The 17,815-nt window shown below is 43.4% G+C and overlaps 1 protein-coding gene across 1 annotated transcript in view; it reads left to right on the top strand.

Moving 5' to 3' along the window:
- Nucleotides 1-17,815, top strand: part of ARHGAP15 (Rho GTPase activating protein 15) — a 779,285-nt gene that overhangs the window by 517,488 nt on the left and 243,982 nt on the right. Inside the window, exon 12 of the mRNA XM_044304411.1 lies at nucleotides 11,674-11,751. Coding sequence (XP_044160346.1) covers nucleotides 11,674-11,751 — 78 coding nt within the window. The remainder of the gene's footprint in view (nucleotides 1-11,673; nucleotides 11,752-17,815) is intronic.

Below are 17,815 nucleotides of genomic sequence, written 5' to 3'. Positions count from 1 at the left end.
CAAAACCCTTCAGAATTCATCCTGCTACTTTTGTCAGCAGTCACATCATCAATAAATACAAGAGAACCAGTTCCATTGGCAGCCATACATGCCCACGCCATGACACTACCACCACCATGCTTCACTGAGGAGGTGGTATGCTTAGGATCATGAGCAGTTCCTTTCTTTCTCCATACTCTTCTGTTCACATCACTTTGGTACAAGTTGATCTTGGTCTCATCTGTCCATAGGATGTTGTTCCAGAACTATGAAGGCTTTTTTAGATGTCGTTTGGCAAACTCTAATCTGGCCTTCCTGTTTTTGAGGCTCACCAATGGTTTCCATCTTGTGGTGAACCCTCTGCATTCACTCTGGTGAAGTCTTCTCTTGACTGTTGATTTTGACACACATACACCTACCTCCTGGAGAGTGTTCTTGATCCGGCAACTGTTGTGAAGGGTGTTCTCTTCACTAGGGAAATAATTCTTTGGTCATCTACCACAGTTGTTTTCTGTGGTCTTCCAGGTCTTTTGGTGTTGCTGAGCTCTCAGGTGTGTTCCTTGTTTTTAAGAATGTTCCAAACAGTTATTTTTGCTATCTCTCTGATGGGTTTGTTGTGTTTTTTCAGCCTAATGATGGCTTCACTGGTAGTGACAGTTCTTTGGATCTTATCTTCAGAGTTAACAGCAACAGATTCCAAATGCAAATAGCAGACTGGAAATTACCTCTGGACCTTTCATCTGCTCATTGTAATTGGGATAATGAGGGAATAACACACACCTGGCCATGGAACAGCTGAGAAGCCAATTGTCCCGTTACTTTTGGTCCCTTAACAAGTGGGAGGCACATATGCAAACTGCTGTAATTCCTACACTGTTCATCTGATTTGGATGTAAATGCCCTCAAATTAAAGCTGACAGTCTGCAGGTAAAGCACATCTTGTTCGTTTCATTTCAAATCCATTGTGGGGGTGTATAGACTCAGAGCCAAAAATGTTACAAATGTGTTGATGTCCCAATATTTATGGACCTGACTATATGACCAGCTTTTAAACAACATATGATTTTTGATACTCTGCTAGCAGTTGTCTATACTGAATGTGTCTATATATGGCCACCCAGTGGCGGTGATGTGAATTGCAGTATGTTTACATTATGAGAAATTGGAGTACTTAGTAAAATGCATTTATGTTAAAAGGTGGACACATTTGTAGAGGTAGAGTTGGACCAATAGTAGTCTGTAGGCCACGAATACATCGGTATAGATCCAAGTCACAGATACGTAAGCCGTGTGCAGCTTTGTTCATAAAAAGGTTCAACATAAACTAGCACAACTGGGAAAAAAAACTTTTGCAGATAATTTTATATTCTTGGATGACACCTCAGAATTATGATATTTTTCTTCCCTAAAAAAAAAATTATTTTGCAACTATCACAGACTAAATTGCATTAGTCTATTATAAAATGTTGTTTCACTGTAAACACATTCTCATCAATTCATTATGAGCTGCGTACATCCCAAGAGGCTTTTATTTTAACATGACAGGAACAACAGAACAAGAAAACATAACAAACAATAAAGTAGCAGAATTTAATCTACGGGACGCCAACATTTTTTACCCTTACAGTAAATACTGAGGTTTTACTAACTTTCCTAAATACAGTTTAATCATAATTTAAAAAAAAACATCCAACTTTAACAAGGTTTTAAACCAAATATTTTTATTAATTTTTTTACAAAAATCTGATTAATAAGGCAGCAAGGAATAGATAAAAAAAAAATAGCTTCAAGAGTTTTACCATTACTGCAATCAGCCAAGGTAGAAATGTTGAATTTCCCTTGCAGCCAGGGACTGTTGTGTGCACCATCTAAGGAAGGCGTGCTATCTTGGGGGTGAGTTGGTTTTATAAACCGGAAATTCTCTGGTTCCAGCCTTTAGTAAGTAAAAAGTTTTAGCCTTAAAGGGAACCTGTCACCGGGATTTTGTGTATAGAGCTGAGGACATGGGTTGCTAGATGGCCGCTAGCACGTCCGCAATGGAGAGTTATATAATATTATCTGGTGTGAAGTTAATGAACCTCAGCAGCGGTCCCCTTAAGGGAGTAGGTTCGATCTCCTGAACGAATTTATAAACAGAAAATGCGGGAACCGCGCTCTAACAAACAGTTAATGTCAGTTCTTGAACCTTGCAACCACAGAAGACCGGACGTCCACTCCAGCTCGCAGAGGCGAAAATAATGTTCGTACGAACAGATGTATAAACCGCCTCCTGCTGGTCCACAGGTCTTATAAAGGTTCACCAACCATGGAATCCAAAACCCCGGACACGGATACCTTCAAGAAGGAATAGAACAAATGGTGCAATACCCTCGGGATCTTAAGACGTAAGCGGTTTATTGTACTTACAATTATTAAATGACAAACTTGCACATAGAAATGCCCGACCCGGGTTTCGCTATTCGCTTCTTCAGGGGCTGCGATGCACTCACCGCTGCAAACACGAGTAAAATGTCTTCTACCCCGGAACTGAAACGGACTTCCGTTTTCAGATTGCTTATCACCTACAGGTGTCCGATATCACATGTGCATGATATAAACATATAAAATCAAACATGCATAATATAAACATATAAAATCGAGTGTGCATAATACAGACGTATAAAATAACATGAATGATCGACACATACAGTATAAATACATAAAAAATTCTTTTCTCATATAAAATGATTATAAAATATATAAAAAATGTGCTGGTATCAAAAGATCAAGCCATACAAACTGCTTTTATATCCCACTCTATATTTAATCCCTGTGGGTGTAAAGTATCCATCTCATATATCCATTGCGCCTCTTTTTTATTAATTAGCGTGGCGGGATTACCTCCACGCCAGCACGTCCGCAATACCCAGTCCCCATAGCTCTGTGTGCTTTTATTGTGTAAAAAAACTGATTTGATATATATGCAAATGAACCTGAGATGAGTCCTGTCCCTGACTCATCTAACATACAGGACTCATCTCAGGTTCATTTGCATATGTATCAAATCTGTTTTTTTACACAATAAAAGCACACAGAGCTATGGGGACTGGATATTGCGGATGGGCTAGCGGCCATCTAGCAACCCATGTCCTCAGCTCTATACACAAAATCCCAGTGACAGGTTCCCTTTAACAACCAGGCTGTCAAACATGACCACTGAGGACTGTGCTCAGTGGACACAAGGGGGAACATAGCCTGACAGAAGTTACATCATGCTACTAACCACTTCAGCCTGCATTATTAACCAGATTTTTCTAGTTGAACATCATTTCTTTATATCACACCTATACAATTATCTTCCACTTTACTTCTTGCCACACATTTACCAAATACTATTGTTATACATTGGATAAATAACCATGTATTCATAATACACTACCCAAAAACAGACCATAGCATTGGATGAATGACCTTAAAATAAGCCATAAATATCAGATCAGTGGTGTTTGACTCTCTGACTCCCCCATTAATCGAGTGGCTAAAGGGGAAGTGGTATTTTGGCAAGCACAGCAGCATCCCCTTCATTGTTTACTAGGCACTGCTCCAGGCAATTGGGAGCAGCTGTAACAGATGTTGCAGCTCAGTCCTGTTCACTTTAATAGGGCAGAGCTGTAGTGCCAGACACAACCACTAGGGGTTGTATGGCGCTGTGTCAGATAAACATTCAGGAGGATAGGCAGTGGTGCTTTATAGATCTCTGGAGTCAGCTGATAAAAGCTGTGCCAGCATGTAGACCCCCCACTGTCCTGGGGATAGGCCATCAATAATAAAGAAGAACTCCCAGAAACATTTTTATTCTCTGACCTTTTAGAAAGGTGCATTTTGTAATCTGTAGTGAAGGTAATCTCACCAGTGACTGTATTTGTGAATAATAACCTCCCTCCTGATTCTCAGCAGTGTCATGTGACCAGCACTCTGATCTCCAACTGACACCAGCTCCCTGTCCTTGTCAGTTGGAGATCAGAGTGCTGGTCACATGACACTGCTGAGAATCAGGAGGGAGGTTATTATTCACAAATACAGTCACTGGTGAGATTACCTTCACTACAGATTACAAAATGCACCTTTCTAACAGGTCAGATAATTTTTTTGTGGGAGTGTTTCTTTAAAGTCCTTATGCCTTAAAGGGCCATGCACCTTAGACCTGGTTGTAACATAAGTAGATAGCACTAGATGAAGGGCCATATAAAAAATGTTGCATTAGTGACTATTCAGATTATGGCTTCTGACCATATGCCACTTCTAATTACTCATTCTGGCCAAACTATGGTTACAATGGTCCACGTCCTTGCGCCTTATGTGGCCTGGATTTACCACGAAATAATAACAGAAAAATAAACAAGTTCCATGGAAATACTGTATAGTGACATTGGCATCGTGCCATACATATAAAAGAAATTCAAAAACATTTGTTAATGATAACGGGCATTTAACGAGCAAGTAAATTACTGCATTGCATTTAATATATCCACAAATGGAAGAAGTATTTCCGAAGCTTCACTTTATATTATGTGACTGAAATGTGACGGTTGTGATTCATGTCAAGCCAAAAACTGTAATTCTGATTTAAAGGCAAAATTCTTATTTTCTGTTTCCACTTTTCAGCTACAAGCTATATAAAGTATTGTAATGGGAGAGGAATAATGAGGTCACATTGCTAAACAGCAACCTTCCACAAATACGAGTGAATCCTAGGAATGCTGGGGCACATAGCTGTAGACTAACTTCCTGTAATAAGTCTTACAATGAATAGTCACAGTTTTATTGGCCGATAGATTGCACTTCTGATATCTATGGCATAGTATATTCATCAGAACTGACTATTGCTGGATTATTCTGTAGAGATCACTTCTCAGCAGTCATCTCATTATTATTACAGGAAGGATTACATTGACAGATGAAACATATATTGATAACACAGTATTCACCATTTTTAGGCCATGTTCACATATGTGTTGTGAACTCCGGCAGTCCTTTCTGGCGGAGAAACAGACTGCCGGAGTTCACTGTATCCGGCATAGCTGGATACCACCGTGCACCGCCTGATCCCCATTCACTGTAATAGGATCCGGCCATATATACCAGCTTTTGGCCGGACTAAAAATGCTGCGTGTAGCCAACATACATGCTGTTCACAGTGCATATGTGAACGCAGCCTTAAATGGGTTGGTCGATCTCATGCACTGGGGACATATCGCTTGGGTATGCCCCCAATATCTGATAGGTGTGGGTCCTACCTCTAGGATCCACACCTATCTCTAAAACAGAGCCCACATTTATTTTTGGAAGTCAGATAGAAATGAATGGGAAGCACACTACACAAGCGCGGCCACAGCTCCAATCACTTCTATGAGGCTGATAGAAATAGTCGAGCCAGTGCTTGGTTATTTTTTTGCAGTCCCATAGAAATGAATACATGAAGGCCATGCATGCACATTCTGCTCTCCTTCTCTTTGGGGGGCTCCATTTTAGAGACGCTTAGGCAATAATCCCCCCCCCCCCCCCCCAATCATAAACAGAAAATAGTAAAAGTGATAGATTCCCTTTAAGTAATTTAATATTTAATACACTTTAATACTCCAGCACCACTTTGACACTTACCTCTAGAACCCCCCACTTCCTGGAGGAACAGGGATCTTCTGGCTCCTTATCTGAAAACAAAGGTGGCTGACATGCATGTGCGTACCGGAAAGAGATGGACATGCAGACCACACTTTTCCCGACCGGTAGTGGTCACGCGATGCTACGTCTTGGCTGAGAAAGGCTCCTGTTCACTTGTGAAAGCATACATTGTTTAATGCCTTGGATTGTGCCCAGAGCTAATTCTAGCCAAATCTAATAGTGATGAAGTGGGGGCCATGTTCCTATCCAGAGGTCTGACCATGACATTCACTCATACACATGCTAAACATTATGTAATATTCTCAATTATTCCTTTTTCCAATGTTCTCAGCTGGTATTACCTTCTAATAAAGGATTAAAAGTTTGGTTTGGCCACGTTTCCATCCTTCCCTGCAGTCTATGGTTGTTCCTAGCGAGTCCTTTGAACATCATCCACCTTACACAGTGTAATAAGAACATTTTGCTTTTGCCAGGCTGGTACTAGACCGTGCAGAGGAGAATTGTACCGTTCCTACCAACCACCATTTCCTTCATAACAGTCTTGGACAGAAGTGGTCAGAAGTACCATACATTTCATTTCTGGATGCTCTTTGTCTTCATTGAATGTCAACGTCTTTGCGTTTCATGTCGTTTTTAGACTAAGGTGCCTTTAAGGTTGTTTTTTTTGAAAAATGTTCACAGAATCACAAGTCTGGAACTTTAAAGAATGTTCTCTCTTCAAAGTTACACTTGGCGTAATTGTGTTTCTAAAATAATATATCTGAGATCCAACAAGGGGAATGCGGTCACAAAGCTGATGCCCAAACCCTTCATTTTACGTTGGTTTGGCTAAGCTTGAAAAGTTCTTGGAGAGGAGAACTGTGGCTCGTGACAATTATAACTGGGGGAATATTTTTGAGGATTTAGATATTGTATAGAGACGTTGTGAGATGCTAATCAGTCAGCAGAGTGTGAAACACAAGGCAGGTCCCAGCTTCGACACACAACATTTTTGTATTATGTTAAAACTTTACATGGTGGAGGTGCCCAACATTTTGAGAATAGAATTAGCTCCTAGGGATAGTGTTTCTCCTTATGGAAACGTCATCCGGCATCGGGGGTCTCGCAGGAAATGTGTCCTGGGAAAATGCATGCAAATTAGGTCCCCAATGGAAGGATAAAAAAAAATCTCTTTTTAGTGCCACCTATAGGTAGCTATCCTGTACGTCAATGTCTGGTCCATGAAAAGTCCTTGAAATGTGACTAGGGATTTTAGCCAAACCAGAAAGCTACGTCAAAGACCTCTCACCCAGTTAAGCAGTACCCTGCTCTGTACTGACATGGGCCAAGAACTCCAAACAAACTGTCTGGAGATGAGTGTCTCTTCCTCTCAGGATAGACTCTGGTTTGGCTCAAATTCCTACTCATATTTATTTGCTTGAGATAATAGTTTTACAGCCTGAATATCAAATTAAAGATGATGTCTCAGTAAATTCACTGATGTACTGTATGTTTAGGATATGCCTCACTGTTCGATTGATGGGGGGCTGACCACTGTGACCCCTGACGATAACAAGATCATAGTGGCAGCAGTACTAGGACATTATTGTATAAATTCATGTCCTGACCAGCATTTCTGTATGTTACAGCCCATATTCCAGCCCAGACTGAATTCATAATTCTAGAAGCCTCAGTGCAGAAATCTCTTGGTGTTCTTTTCAGGCTGAATGTCTGCACTGAGCTTGTTCTGGCTATGGGAAGTGAACCAAAACTAACTTTCCTATTGAATTTAAAGCTTAATTAAATAGCTAGGGGTGTATCAGACTACTAGGCTTGTGAATGGTTTCCAGAACAACCAGCAAAATTGTGAATGCAGTTCTGAAGTACAGTATAATTCAGACTGTAACTCAGGATCAGTACAAGATATGTAATGTATGTACACAGTGAGTGCAGCTCTGGAGTGTAATACAGGATGTAACTGAGGATTAGTCCAGGATAAGTAATGTATGTACACAGTGACTGCACCATCAGAATAGTGAGTGCAGCTCTGAAGTGTAATACAGGATGTAACTGAGGATTAGTCCAGGATAAGTAATGTATGTACACAGTGACTGCACCAGCAGAATAGTGAGTGCAGCTCTGGAGTATAATGCAGGATGTAACTCAGGATCAGTACAGGATAAGTAATGTAATGTATGTACATAGTGACTGCACCAGCAGAATAGTGAGTGCAGCTCTGGAGTATTATACAAGATATGTAATGTATGTACACAGTGAGTGCAGCTCTGGAGTATAATACAGGATGTAACTGAGGATTAGTCCAGGATAAGTAATGTATGTACACAGTGACTGCACCAGCAGAATAGTGAGTGCAGCTCTGTAGTATAATACAGGATATAACTGAGGATCAGTGCAGGATGAGTAATGTAATGTATGTACACAGTGACTGCACCAGCAGAATAGTGAGTGCAGCTCTGGAGTATAATGCAGGATGTAACTGAGGATCGGTAGAGGATAAGTAATGTATGTACACAGTGACTGCACCAGCAGAATAGTGAGTGCAGCTCTGGAGTATAATACAGGATGTAACTGAGGATCAGTACAGGATAAGTAATGTAATGTATGTACACAGTGACCCCACCAACAGAATAGTGAGTGCAGCTCTGGAGTATAATACAGGATGTAACTGAGGATCAGTCCAGGATAAGTAATGTATGTACACAGTGACTGCACCAGCAGAATAGTGAGTGCAGCTCTGGAGTATAATACAGGATGTAACTGAGGATCAGTAGCGTCCTGGTTGCCATGATTACCGATCGGAGCCCCAGCGATTAAACTGGGACTCCGATCGGAACTCCGCTGCCACCAATGATGGGGGGGGGGAATGGGAGGCCGCACACTGCCACCAATGTTGTTACTGCTATAGAGGGAGGGGGGGGGGGGCGATGGTGGTTGGCACACTGTGCCACCAACGATTTAATACAATAGAGGGAGGGAGGGGGGGCGATGGTGGGTGCACACTGTGCCACCAACGATTTATTACAATAGAGGCAGGGAGGGGGGGGCGATGGTGGGCGCACACTGTGCCACCAATGATTTCTAACATTAGAGGGAGGAAGGGGGGGCCCGATGGGGGGCGCACACTGTGCCACCAATGATATTCAAACTGGGGAGGGGGGGGGTCTGCCCCCTGCTGCCTGGCAGCCCTGATCTCTTACAGGGGAATATGATAGTACAATTAACCCCTTTAGGTGCCGCACCTGAAGGGGTTAATTGTGCTATCATATCCCCCTGTAAGAGATCGGGTGCTGCCAGGCAGCAGGGGGCAGTCTTGTACAAAGTTTGTAGTGTATTCTAACCTGAAGTGTCCCCATCACCATGGGAACGCCTCTGTGTTAGAATATACTGTCGGATCTGAGGTTCACGAAGTAGCTCATATCCGACAGTATATTCTAACATAGAGGCGTTCCCATGGTGATGGGGACGCTTCAAGTTAAAATATACCATCGGATTGGAGAAAACTCCAGACTTTACATTGAAAGTCAATGGGGACGGATCCGTTTGAAATGGCACCATATTGTGTCAACATCAAACGGATCCGTCCCCATTGACTTGCATTGTAATTCAGGACGGATCCGTTTGACTCCGCACGGCCAGGCGGACACCAAAACGACTTTTTTTTCATGTCCGTGGATCCTCCAAAAATCAAGGAAGACCCACGGACGAAAAAACGGTCACGGATCACGGACCCACGGACCCCGTTTTTGCGGACCGTGAAAAAAAACTGTCGTGTGCATGAGGCCTTAGCCGGTGACCAGTACATGAATGTGTGCAAGAAAAAAAATAACTGCAAAGAGACTTTTCTCCGACACCCGGGAACCCAGCCGATCTGCAGTTTGAGAAGGTACAGGCACTTGGATTAGTGTTGCAGCCGTCTTTCTGCTTACCAAGCACAGCGCCGTACATTGTCCAGCGGCTATGCTTCATATTGCAGCTCGGCCCCATTCACTTAAACAGAGCCGAGTTGTGTCTAGGCCACGTGACCGATGAATGTGACGTCAAATCCACTAGGGAAAGCAGAGAGAAGGCTATGACGCTACTGCAAGCGCCGCTGCCTTCTCAAACAGCTGATTGGTGGGGGTCCCGGTTGTCGGATCCCCACCCATCAGATACTCATGACCTATTTACAGGATGGATCATCAGTTAAAGAAAAAAAAAGAAAAAAAACTCTTAGAAAACTCCTTTAAAGACATCCTTGAGGTCATTCTGTTCTGTTCTATTTGACCACACAAAGCAAGGGATAAATCTGAATATTCCTGTGTGCGACTATAAATCACTTTCCTCTAGAATATATCTTAAAAAATGTAAATGTGATGTTACGCACGTGTTTTTTTTCTGCTTCCAGATCTTAATTGTAAATCAAAATATTTCTGTTTTAATGCAAATGATTCAGATGTCATCGCTCACCAACACATTATCCACTGTGCTATGTAATAGTTATAAATATGCATGTGTTTAATGTGGCATCTTTATATCATGTAAAATCTGTTAATTCTCTTAATCTGAAACAATATAACAAGAATTGGGAGTTTTTATTTTATTTTAGGTAATGATGCCTGGTATAAAGCATGGGGGATTGGAAGCCGCTGAGTATGGCTGCCATGAGCTGAGGCTAGATGCCTCCAACCTGTGGCTCTTCAGCTGTTGCAAAACTATAACTCTCAGTCTGTGGCTGTGAGGGCATGTTGGGAGTTGTACTGGGACCCCACTGATGTAGCATACAATGTTATTCACATGCTGCAAAATGTTAGCATATCCTAGAGATATGCCATCACTTTATGATCGATGGGGGTCTGACCATCCGGACCACTACTGATGCTGAGTACAAAGGGTCTGCAGTACCGATTTACTGTAGCACGGTGTTCCCATCTAAGTTTTTCCCTACATAGCGACTCTCCCGGCAACTCGGCTGCGCAGGGGACTGCAGCTGACCTCATTCACTTGAACTGGGGTTATGCTGTAGTGGGTTCCTGGAAAAATTGCAAAAGTAATGCAGCGCCAAAGTAGCACACCAGCCCCTTCACCTTTCCAGAGGGTGTCCCCCTACTAATCATAAAGTGATTGCATATCCCAGCAATGTGTCTCCGTTCACTTCAGGGGCACCGTTCTGGAGGCCCCACCTTTGGGACTTTTCTCCTATCTGACAGTGATGGCACATCCTATTCATATGTCGTCCATGTCTGAGATGGGCCGACCTCTTTAAATAACGCAATTTGGATACGTCATGGGTTTGTGTAGTGATCAACCTCGTAAGTCTTAGGCTGCTTTCACACAGTGTTTGGTCAGTGATGTGCATCAGTTAGGGATCATTCAGATGGCTGTATGTACGGGTCTGCATCTGTTTTGCAATTTTGCGGAACTGGTGTGGACCCATTTATTTCAATGGGGCCGCAAAAGATGCGGACAGCACACAGTGGTTCGCATCAGTAGTTCTGTTCCGCCGATCCGCAAATAATAGAGAGCAAGGATGCCCAACTTGCTGCCCTCCAGCTGTTGCAAAGCGACAGTTCCCAGCATGCCCAGACAGCCTACAGCTATTAGGGCATGTTGGGAGTTGTAGTTTTGCAACAGCTGAAGGGCTGCAGGTTGGGCATCCCTGATATAGAGCATGTCCTATTCTTGTCCGCAATTGCAGACAAGAATAGGCATTTCTCTATAGCGCTGGCTCTATGCGTTCTGCACAATGCACAACTCACACTGCCGGTATCCATGTTTTGCGGATCCACAATTTGTACAGCCATCTGAATGAGCCCTAATTTTGAGCCAAAAACCAGGTGCAGGTCAAAAACACAGAGCAGGAGCAAAACTTCCCATTACACCTTTCGTCTGTGTAGGCTTCACCCCTGGTTTTGGCTCACAGTCACTGATGAAAATCACTGATCAAACACTGACCAAACACTGACTGCGTGAAGGTGGCCTTTACTATGTATCCTATCTCACTTTACACTCTCCTGTTTCTGTTGTGTCAGTAACATACTCTACTTTTCCTTCCAGGTTTAGACGCAGATGGTTTATACAGAGTCAGCGGGAACCTGTCAACGATACAGAAGTTGCGATTTGTTGTGAATCAGGGTGAGTTAATCCTCATGTATACAGACGTGTTTTGACTTTTCAGTGATGTAGCCTTGTTATTCCTGGAATACAGACTCTCATTCTCTTGTTCTTTCTCAAATTCTTTTTTTTTTTTGCATTGCAATTTTGATCAATGTTTGGATTCTTGTATTCAGCCTTTGATGATAATGTCCGCAGCTTATCTGGAAATGAAAGGAAGAAAGTTTAGTGGCGAGCGTTTGAACTTTTCTGAGGAATAGTGGTCACAGGGGAAGACATTTCCTGGAAATTGATGATTGTCTTGTAGAGCTGAAAGCCCGTGGCGCGGGCTGCTCAGTCATTAACTGCAGGAAGTGCCCATCCCATAGGTCAGTCCAGCTATTGTGAGAATTCTCTGCCAATTAGACCCTCCACCACCAGATGATGACCTCAAGCAGCATGTTCTCCCTATATGGCCACTGAACGACTAAACAGTGCTATTCGGTTCTGTGGCTTTTCCTTTGTGTGGTTCCTTATGAGGTTGTGGTCACTTTACACCTCTAAATAAGCAATGTTTCCAATAAGGACTTCCAATTGGTGGCTTATCTGGACCTGAAGACTTTTATGATACTTTTCTTTCCAATTTACAATTACTAGCTATTGTGTTTCACAATCAAATATAAACAGTTGGGTTATTGCTGCCTAGTTATATGCTAAAGTAGCCTTTTGTATATCAAATTTTATACGTGTGATAATCACAGTGGTGGAAGAGCAAACCTGACCTAAAAATACGTCAACCACAGGAACCAATAAGATCCAGGGATTTTTAACCTTTTTTTGTGCTTATGGACCCATGTTCAAGACAGACTATCTGCACCAAAGCAATGTGAGAGATGAATCATGGCCAGCTTTACATCTATTATGATAATCAAGAAGTCCCGACACTTCGCTATCTTCATTCAGCAATTATTTTTTATTGTTATCAAACAAGGACGCGTTTCGGCCCATCCTGAGCCTTTATCAACCAATGGTTGATAAAGGCTCAGGACGGGCCTGTGAGGAATATGGATTATTATTTACTGCCATGTTCCCACACCAGCCATCTGATAGCGGAGGTAGTGAACTCCACAGGGGGGCCCTGCTTCAAAGCCCATCCATATGGCAGAGAACCTCTAGCAGGCCACCGTTGTTTACAATTTGTCGCCTCCATTTAGCCAGCCAGGAACCCAGCTAATGGAAAAGGAAAAACCTCTCTGCAGGGGTCTAAGCCATTCCCCAGTTCAATCAAAATGATCAGACTTTCTGGAACCGGCGATTCATAAGGAATTATAAATCGCCCGTCCATAACAGGCATAAACCAAATACATATTTGGGTCCCCGTGGCCACGATGAACAGGCCCGTGGTCATAGTTGGGTGGTGGGATGCCAGGGAGGAGAGATACACATATCTCCCCACAGAAACCCAATAACGGTACCATGCTTGGACTCTACTGGTAGCCGGAACCCAGAAGGACCCCTTGGTCCCAGAACCACCTCCCTGCGACATTCTGGTCTGGAGCTATGAGCCCTAATTGGTTTTGCGGCTCATCTGCTGACAGCCCAGAAGAGGGGGAGTGGACCCCTCCCAGAGGCCGGGAGGGGAGGGACCGGCTACAGGCTAAAAGGCTTGTGACAGAAAGCGGGTATGTCTTTCTCTGAAGGGAGGTCACATCGTGCCATGTATTTAGAGGGACCTGCAACCAGCTGACATCACAGCCTTCCATGTGACTACAGCTAAGAACTCATCACAACCCAAAGGACTTATATACCTGGTAAACTGACTTTTGTTCTGTTTAACCCTGTTTGTACCACGCCATCTGTATTTACCACTCAGACTACTGTATATATTTTCTGTGTATATTGTGTTACGTCTAGTGCACCGTTAAGGCAATTAAATATATAATTTATTTTGTGCTGTTCTGGTATCTCGATGACGAATCCCCGCGTCCATGTTTCGGCCTAGTTATATGCTACTGCGGATTGGTTTCTCGTCCTATATAATCCAGTTAGCGGAACGGGCTTATATCAAATAAGAAACTGGTGGCAGTCTTCCTGGGCTGAGAAAGCGCTGATGGCTCCCTCAGCTTGTTGCCTCTCTGTGCCCGTGTGGACAGGAGGAGTCTGTGAACACTGTGCCAAGCTGACCTTACCTGCTCCTCAGGGACGGTGTAACGTCACGTATGGTAACCAGTGACCATACTGTATCTCATGAGCTCTACTTAGTTGACGTCCGGGGGCCGTGTGGTGCGGTATTCGTCACAGCCGAAATGCGTCCTTGTTTGATACCAATGAAAAATAATTGATGAATGAACATGGCAACGTGCCGGGTCTCCTTGATTATCCTATTTGGACTTTACCTGCCACGTGCTCCGCTACAGCCTCTGAGTGCTGACCGGAACCACTTGTGGTATTTTACATCTATTATGGACCTAATGCTTAGCACTTAGGGGGCATTTATTAAGACCGGAGTCTCAATAAGCCCTTGCATTGACGGTGAATCTGCCAAAGTTATGAAGAGGCGCCGGTCTCTACAAAACTTTGGCGTATCCAGCACCAGTCTAAATGTAAGACAGCTTCCTTGCTGACTTACATTTAGACCATTTTTTATGCCTAAACCAGGCCCATCCCCTTCCCCACCAATGCTAATAGACCTGGCATGAGCAGGGGAAAAGTCGCAGATTGCGGTGCAAATAACTTTTGCGCCACAATCTGCGCCAGAAAGACGGCTAATTTAGGCGTATTTCTGGATAGTAACTGACCCCTTTCATTACAATCTCCTAAAATGATAGATGAATAGGTAGATCTATCTATCTATCTATCGCACGAAAATGGCAGCACTCTCTATAAACAAGGGTGCCAGGCTATGGGATCTTGAGCCAAAACCCACATGAATAGATAAAAGAATCCGCAGTACTCCAGCAGGGTAACACACAAAATACTTTTATTCACCCTTGTAAAGGCAATGTTTCAGTCCTATCCAAGGTCCTGTCCTCATTCTTTATGTGAATGAGGATGTCAGTGCACGAGGCGTGTGACCTAGTCCTAATGGTGCACCTAAGCTCCTCAACTTTCCAGTCTTGGCCACAGCCCTTGATGTACGAAGCCTTCATTAGCATAAAGGGTTAAAGTATTTAATTCTCTAGAACGCCACAACCGATTTTCACAAAACTGGCATAATTTTAATCAGCAGGATCAACCCTGCCCGACAGCCTATCTTGTTCCAGCGGGTTGATCCTTCCGACTAGCGTTCTTTAAGAACTACCCTGTGTTTCCTTTCACTGAGCCAGTTGCTAACCCAATTACACATATTTCCCCCAGTCCCAGATGATCTTCTTACTTTATCGTTAAGAAATATATTTATTATAGTTTACTTGTTATATTCTTGTTATTTGCGGCTGGATATGATTTCACTGGAATTTCAGTCCTTCAGACGAGTTCTGCGGTGCAATATTCTCCTTTATTCTTTTCCACGGGGTGTTTTCTGCACGAGGAGCCATTGATTATAAACTACATGGTTTACGTGAGATAAGATTATCTTACAGCGATGATTTATATTTTCTATTAAAGGTCTGAGATCACATGACCAAAAGTAAAAGTCGCCGCTACAGTTTTTCAGAACTTTTATCGTGCCTTTGCATTGATTGAGTGAGCCTTTGTACATTACCACATTCCTGGAGTATGTTTCGTACGAGAAGAATCATTCACGTTACTGGGGATTGCAGGAAATTGCTCAAATTCTATTTGTTGCTGCAAAACTATATATTTGCAAAGAATTATGTATCTGCTCTATAGCAAGCGCAACAATGGAATTCCATGCATCGTAAACTATAAGTCCTCGTGCACACAACCACATTTTGGGTCCGAGCCCAATCCGCATTTTTTTATGGATTGCACACAGGCCCATTTATTTCTATGGGGGCGAAAAATGTCATCTTTGTCCTGTCCGCATCCGTGCGGGCATTCCGCAAATTGCAAAACATGTCCTATTGTTGTCCGTTTTGCAGACAAGAATATGCATTTTTTGATTGGGGACTGTGGAGGATGCACAAAGCCGGTATCCATATTTTACAGATCTGCAGTCTGCAGACATTAAAAGCGCAAAGGCCGTGTGCTTGAGGCCTAAAAGAAGTCAGGATAACCCTGTCCTAGGTGAACCCGGCAGGCTCGAGACCAGTTAGTAGGGCTGACAGTGCCCGATTTGTCCTGTATTTTGCATTATAGAGTCTAAGACTGTGATGGCTAACCTCCAGCACCACTCCGGCTGTGGTAAAACTACTACTCCTAAGATGCACACTTGCTTGGCAAATAAATGGACAATGCTGGGAGTCGTACTTTCACCACAGCTGGAGTGCCGGAGGTTAGCCATCACTGGCCTAAAAGAAACAGATTGCATTGGTTGCATTCTTACCCAGATTGGATTCTTGCCAATGTTACAGTTGGTAATTTACAGACAAATAGACCCTGCCCCCTAGAAATGCCCTCAAATTTGGCAGGGAGGCACATTTATGGATGAGGCTTACATACAAGCCCTGCCCTCTTTCATCCTGTGACAGCCCGAATTTGGGACAGCCCCTGAAATTCGAAACTGTTGGCAACCATGTGTCATCTCTCTTTGTGCTAGTAAGCACAGGAGGCATAGGGGGTGACACAACTGTGGGAGGGGGAGAGGAAAGGGCAGGGAATTCTGGGTAACATATGTAGTCTATGATTGAGTGCCTATCCCAGAGGTTTCAAAATGCTTGGCTACGGTTACAGCTCTTCTGTAATCTTAAAGGGTTTGTCCAGCTCACAGATATTGATCAATATCAGATCGGAGGGGGTCCGACACCCAGCACCTCCACCAATCAGCTGTTTTAGGCAGCCATGAAGCCATTTGCCTTCTGCTTCAACTCCATACACTGCCCCAAAGCAGCAGATCAATAGGGGTGTTGGGTGTCGGACCCCCATCAATCTGATATTCATGACCTATCCTAAAGATAGGTCATCAATATCTGTAGTCCAGACAACACCTTTAAGATTCCTTTATCTGGACAGCCTATGAACTTTAATGGGTCAATGCTCTGGCACTTGCATAGGCCACACATTCTTGAGTGTTCCTGTCAGGCTGCTCAGCCATGATGGATTATCGTAGGCAGCATTACATGATTACCGTGTACTGTAGAGCAGTGTAGTGAGGACAGACCCCCTTAGACAGCTCTGCAAGTGGTGGCAACCAGTCCTGCTCAGGACAGTTTGCTAGAGGCCATTTCAAATCATTCCCGGAGAACCCTTTTAATGATTACACATATCTTACAATACACAATGGTTGGCACTGCCTGCCTCCACATGGCAATACAGGGCAAACTAATCTTGCCGTCTATAAATAATACTTGGCTACAGGGGAAATTCTATTTCAGTGCTTGGTTGAAAGCTTTATGGGTCACATCACATCCATTTAGGTCAGAATTATCTTTAAAGTGCATCTGTTAGGTAAATATGCCATGAATGGGGAATATATTTTAGCAAGAGGTTTGTACTCCTAGTAGAAATTAAAATGGCAGAATATAATGGACTTATAGTTATGAGGTTGGTGTTTTCTTCAGGAGACCGTTCTCCTTGTCCCCCCCCCCCCCTCTCTCTCGCCGCTCACGGAGGTGACTGACAGGTTGATTTGTATACGCGCATACGCAGAGAGGAGCTGGAGGTGCTTCCCTCAGGAACACACTGAACTGATAACTATAAGGGTGCATTCACATGATTGTATTTATTTTGCCTTCCACAAAAGGCGGATCTGCAAAAAAATGCGGATCGGATGTGCAGCAAAAATATGGTCCTTTGAATTATGCCTAAGGCATGGTGGCTCAGTGGTTAGCACCGGAGCCTTGCAGCGCTGGGGTCCCAATTTGAATCCGACCAAGGACAACATCTGTATGGAGTTTGTATCTTCTCCCCGTATTTGCGTGGGTTTCCTCCAGGTTCTCCGATTTCCTCCCACACTCCAAAGACATAATGATAGGGAACTTACTTTGTGAGCCCCATTGGGGACAGCGAGTGTGATAATGTCTGTAAAGCGCTGTGGAATATGTCA

Source organism: Bufo gargarizans, chromosome 8 (assembly GCF_014858855.1).
Source record: "Bufo gargarizans isolate SCDJY-AF-19 chromosome 8, ASM1485885v1, whole genome shotgun sequence".
Taxonomy (NCBI): domain Eukaryota; kingdom Metazoa; phylum Chordata; class Amphibia; order Anura; family Bufonidae; genus Bufo; species Bufo gargarizans.
The sequence above is the reverse complement of the archived record's forward strand: the minus strand, read 5'-3'. Positions and strand labels throughout refer to the sequence as shown.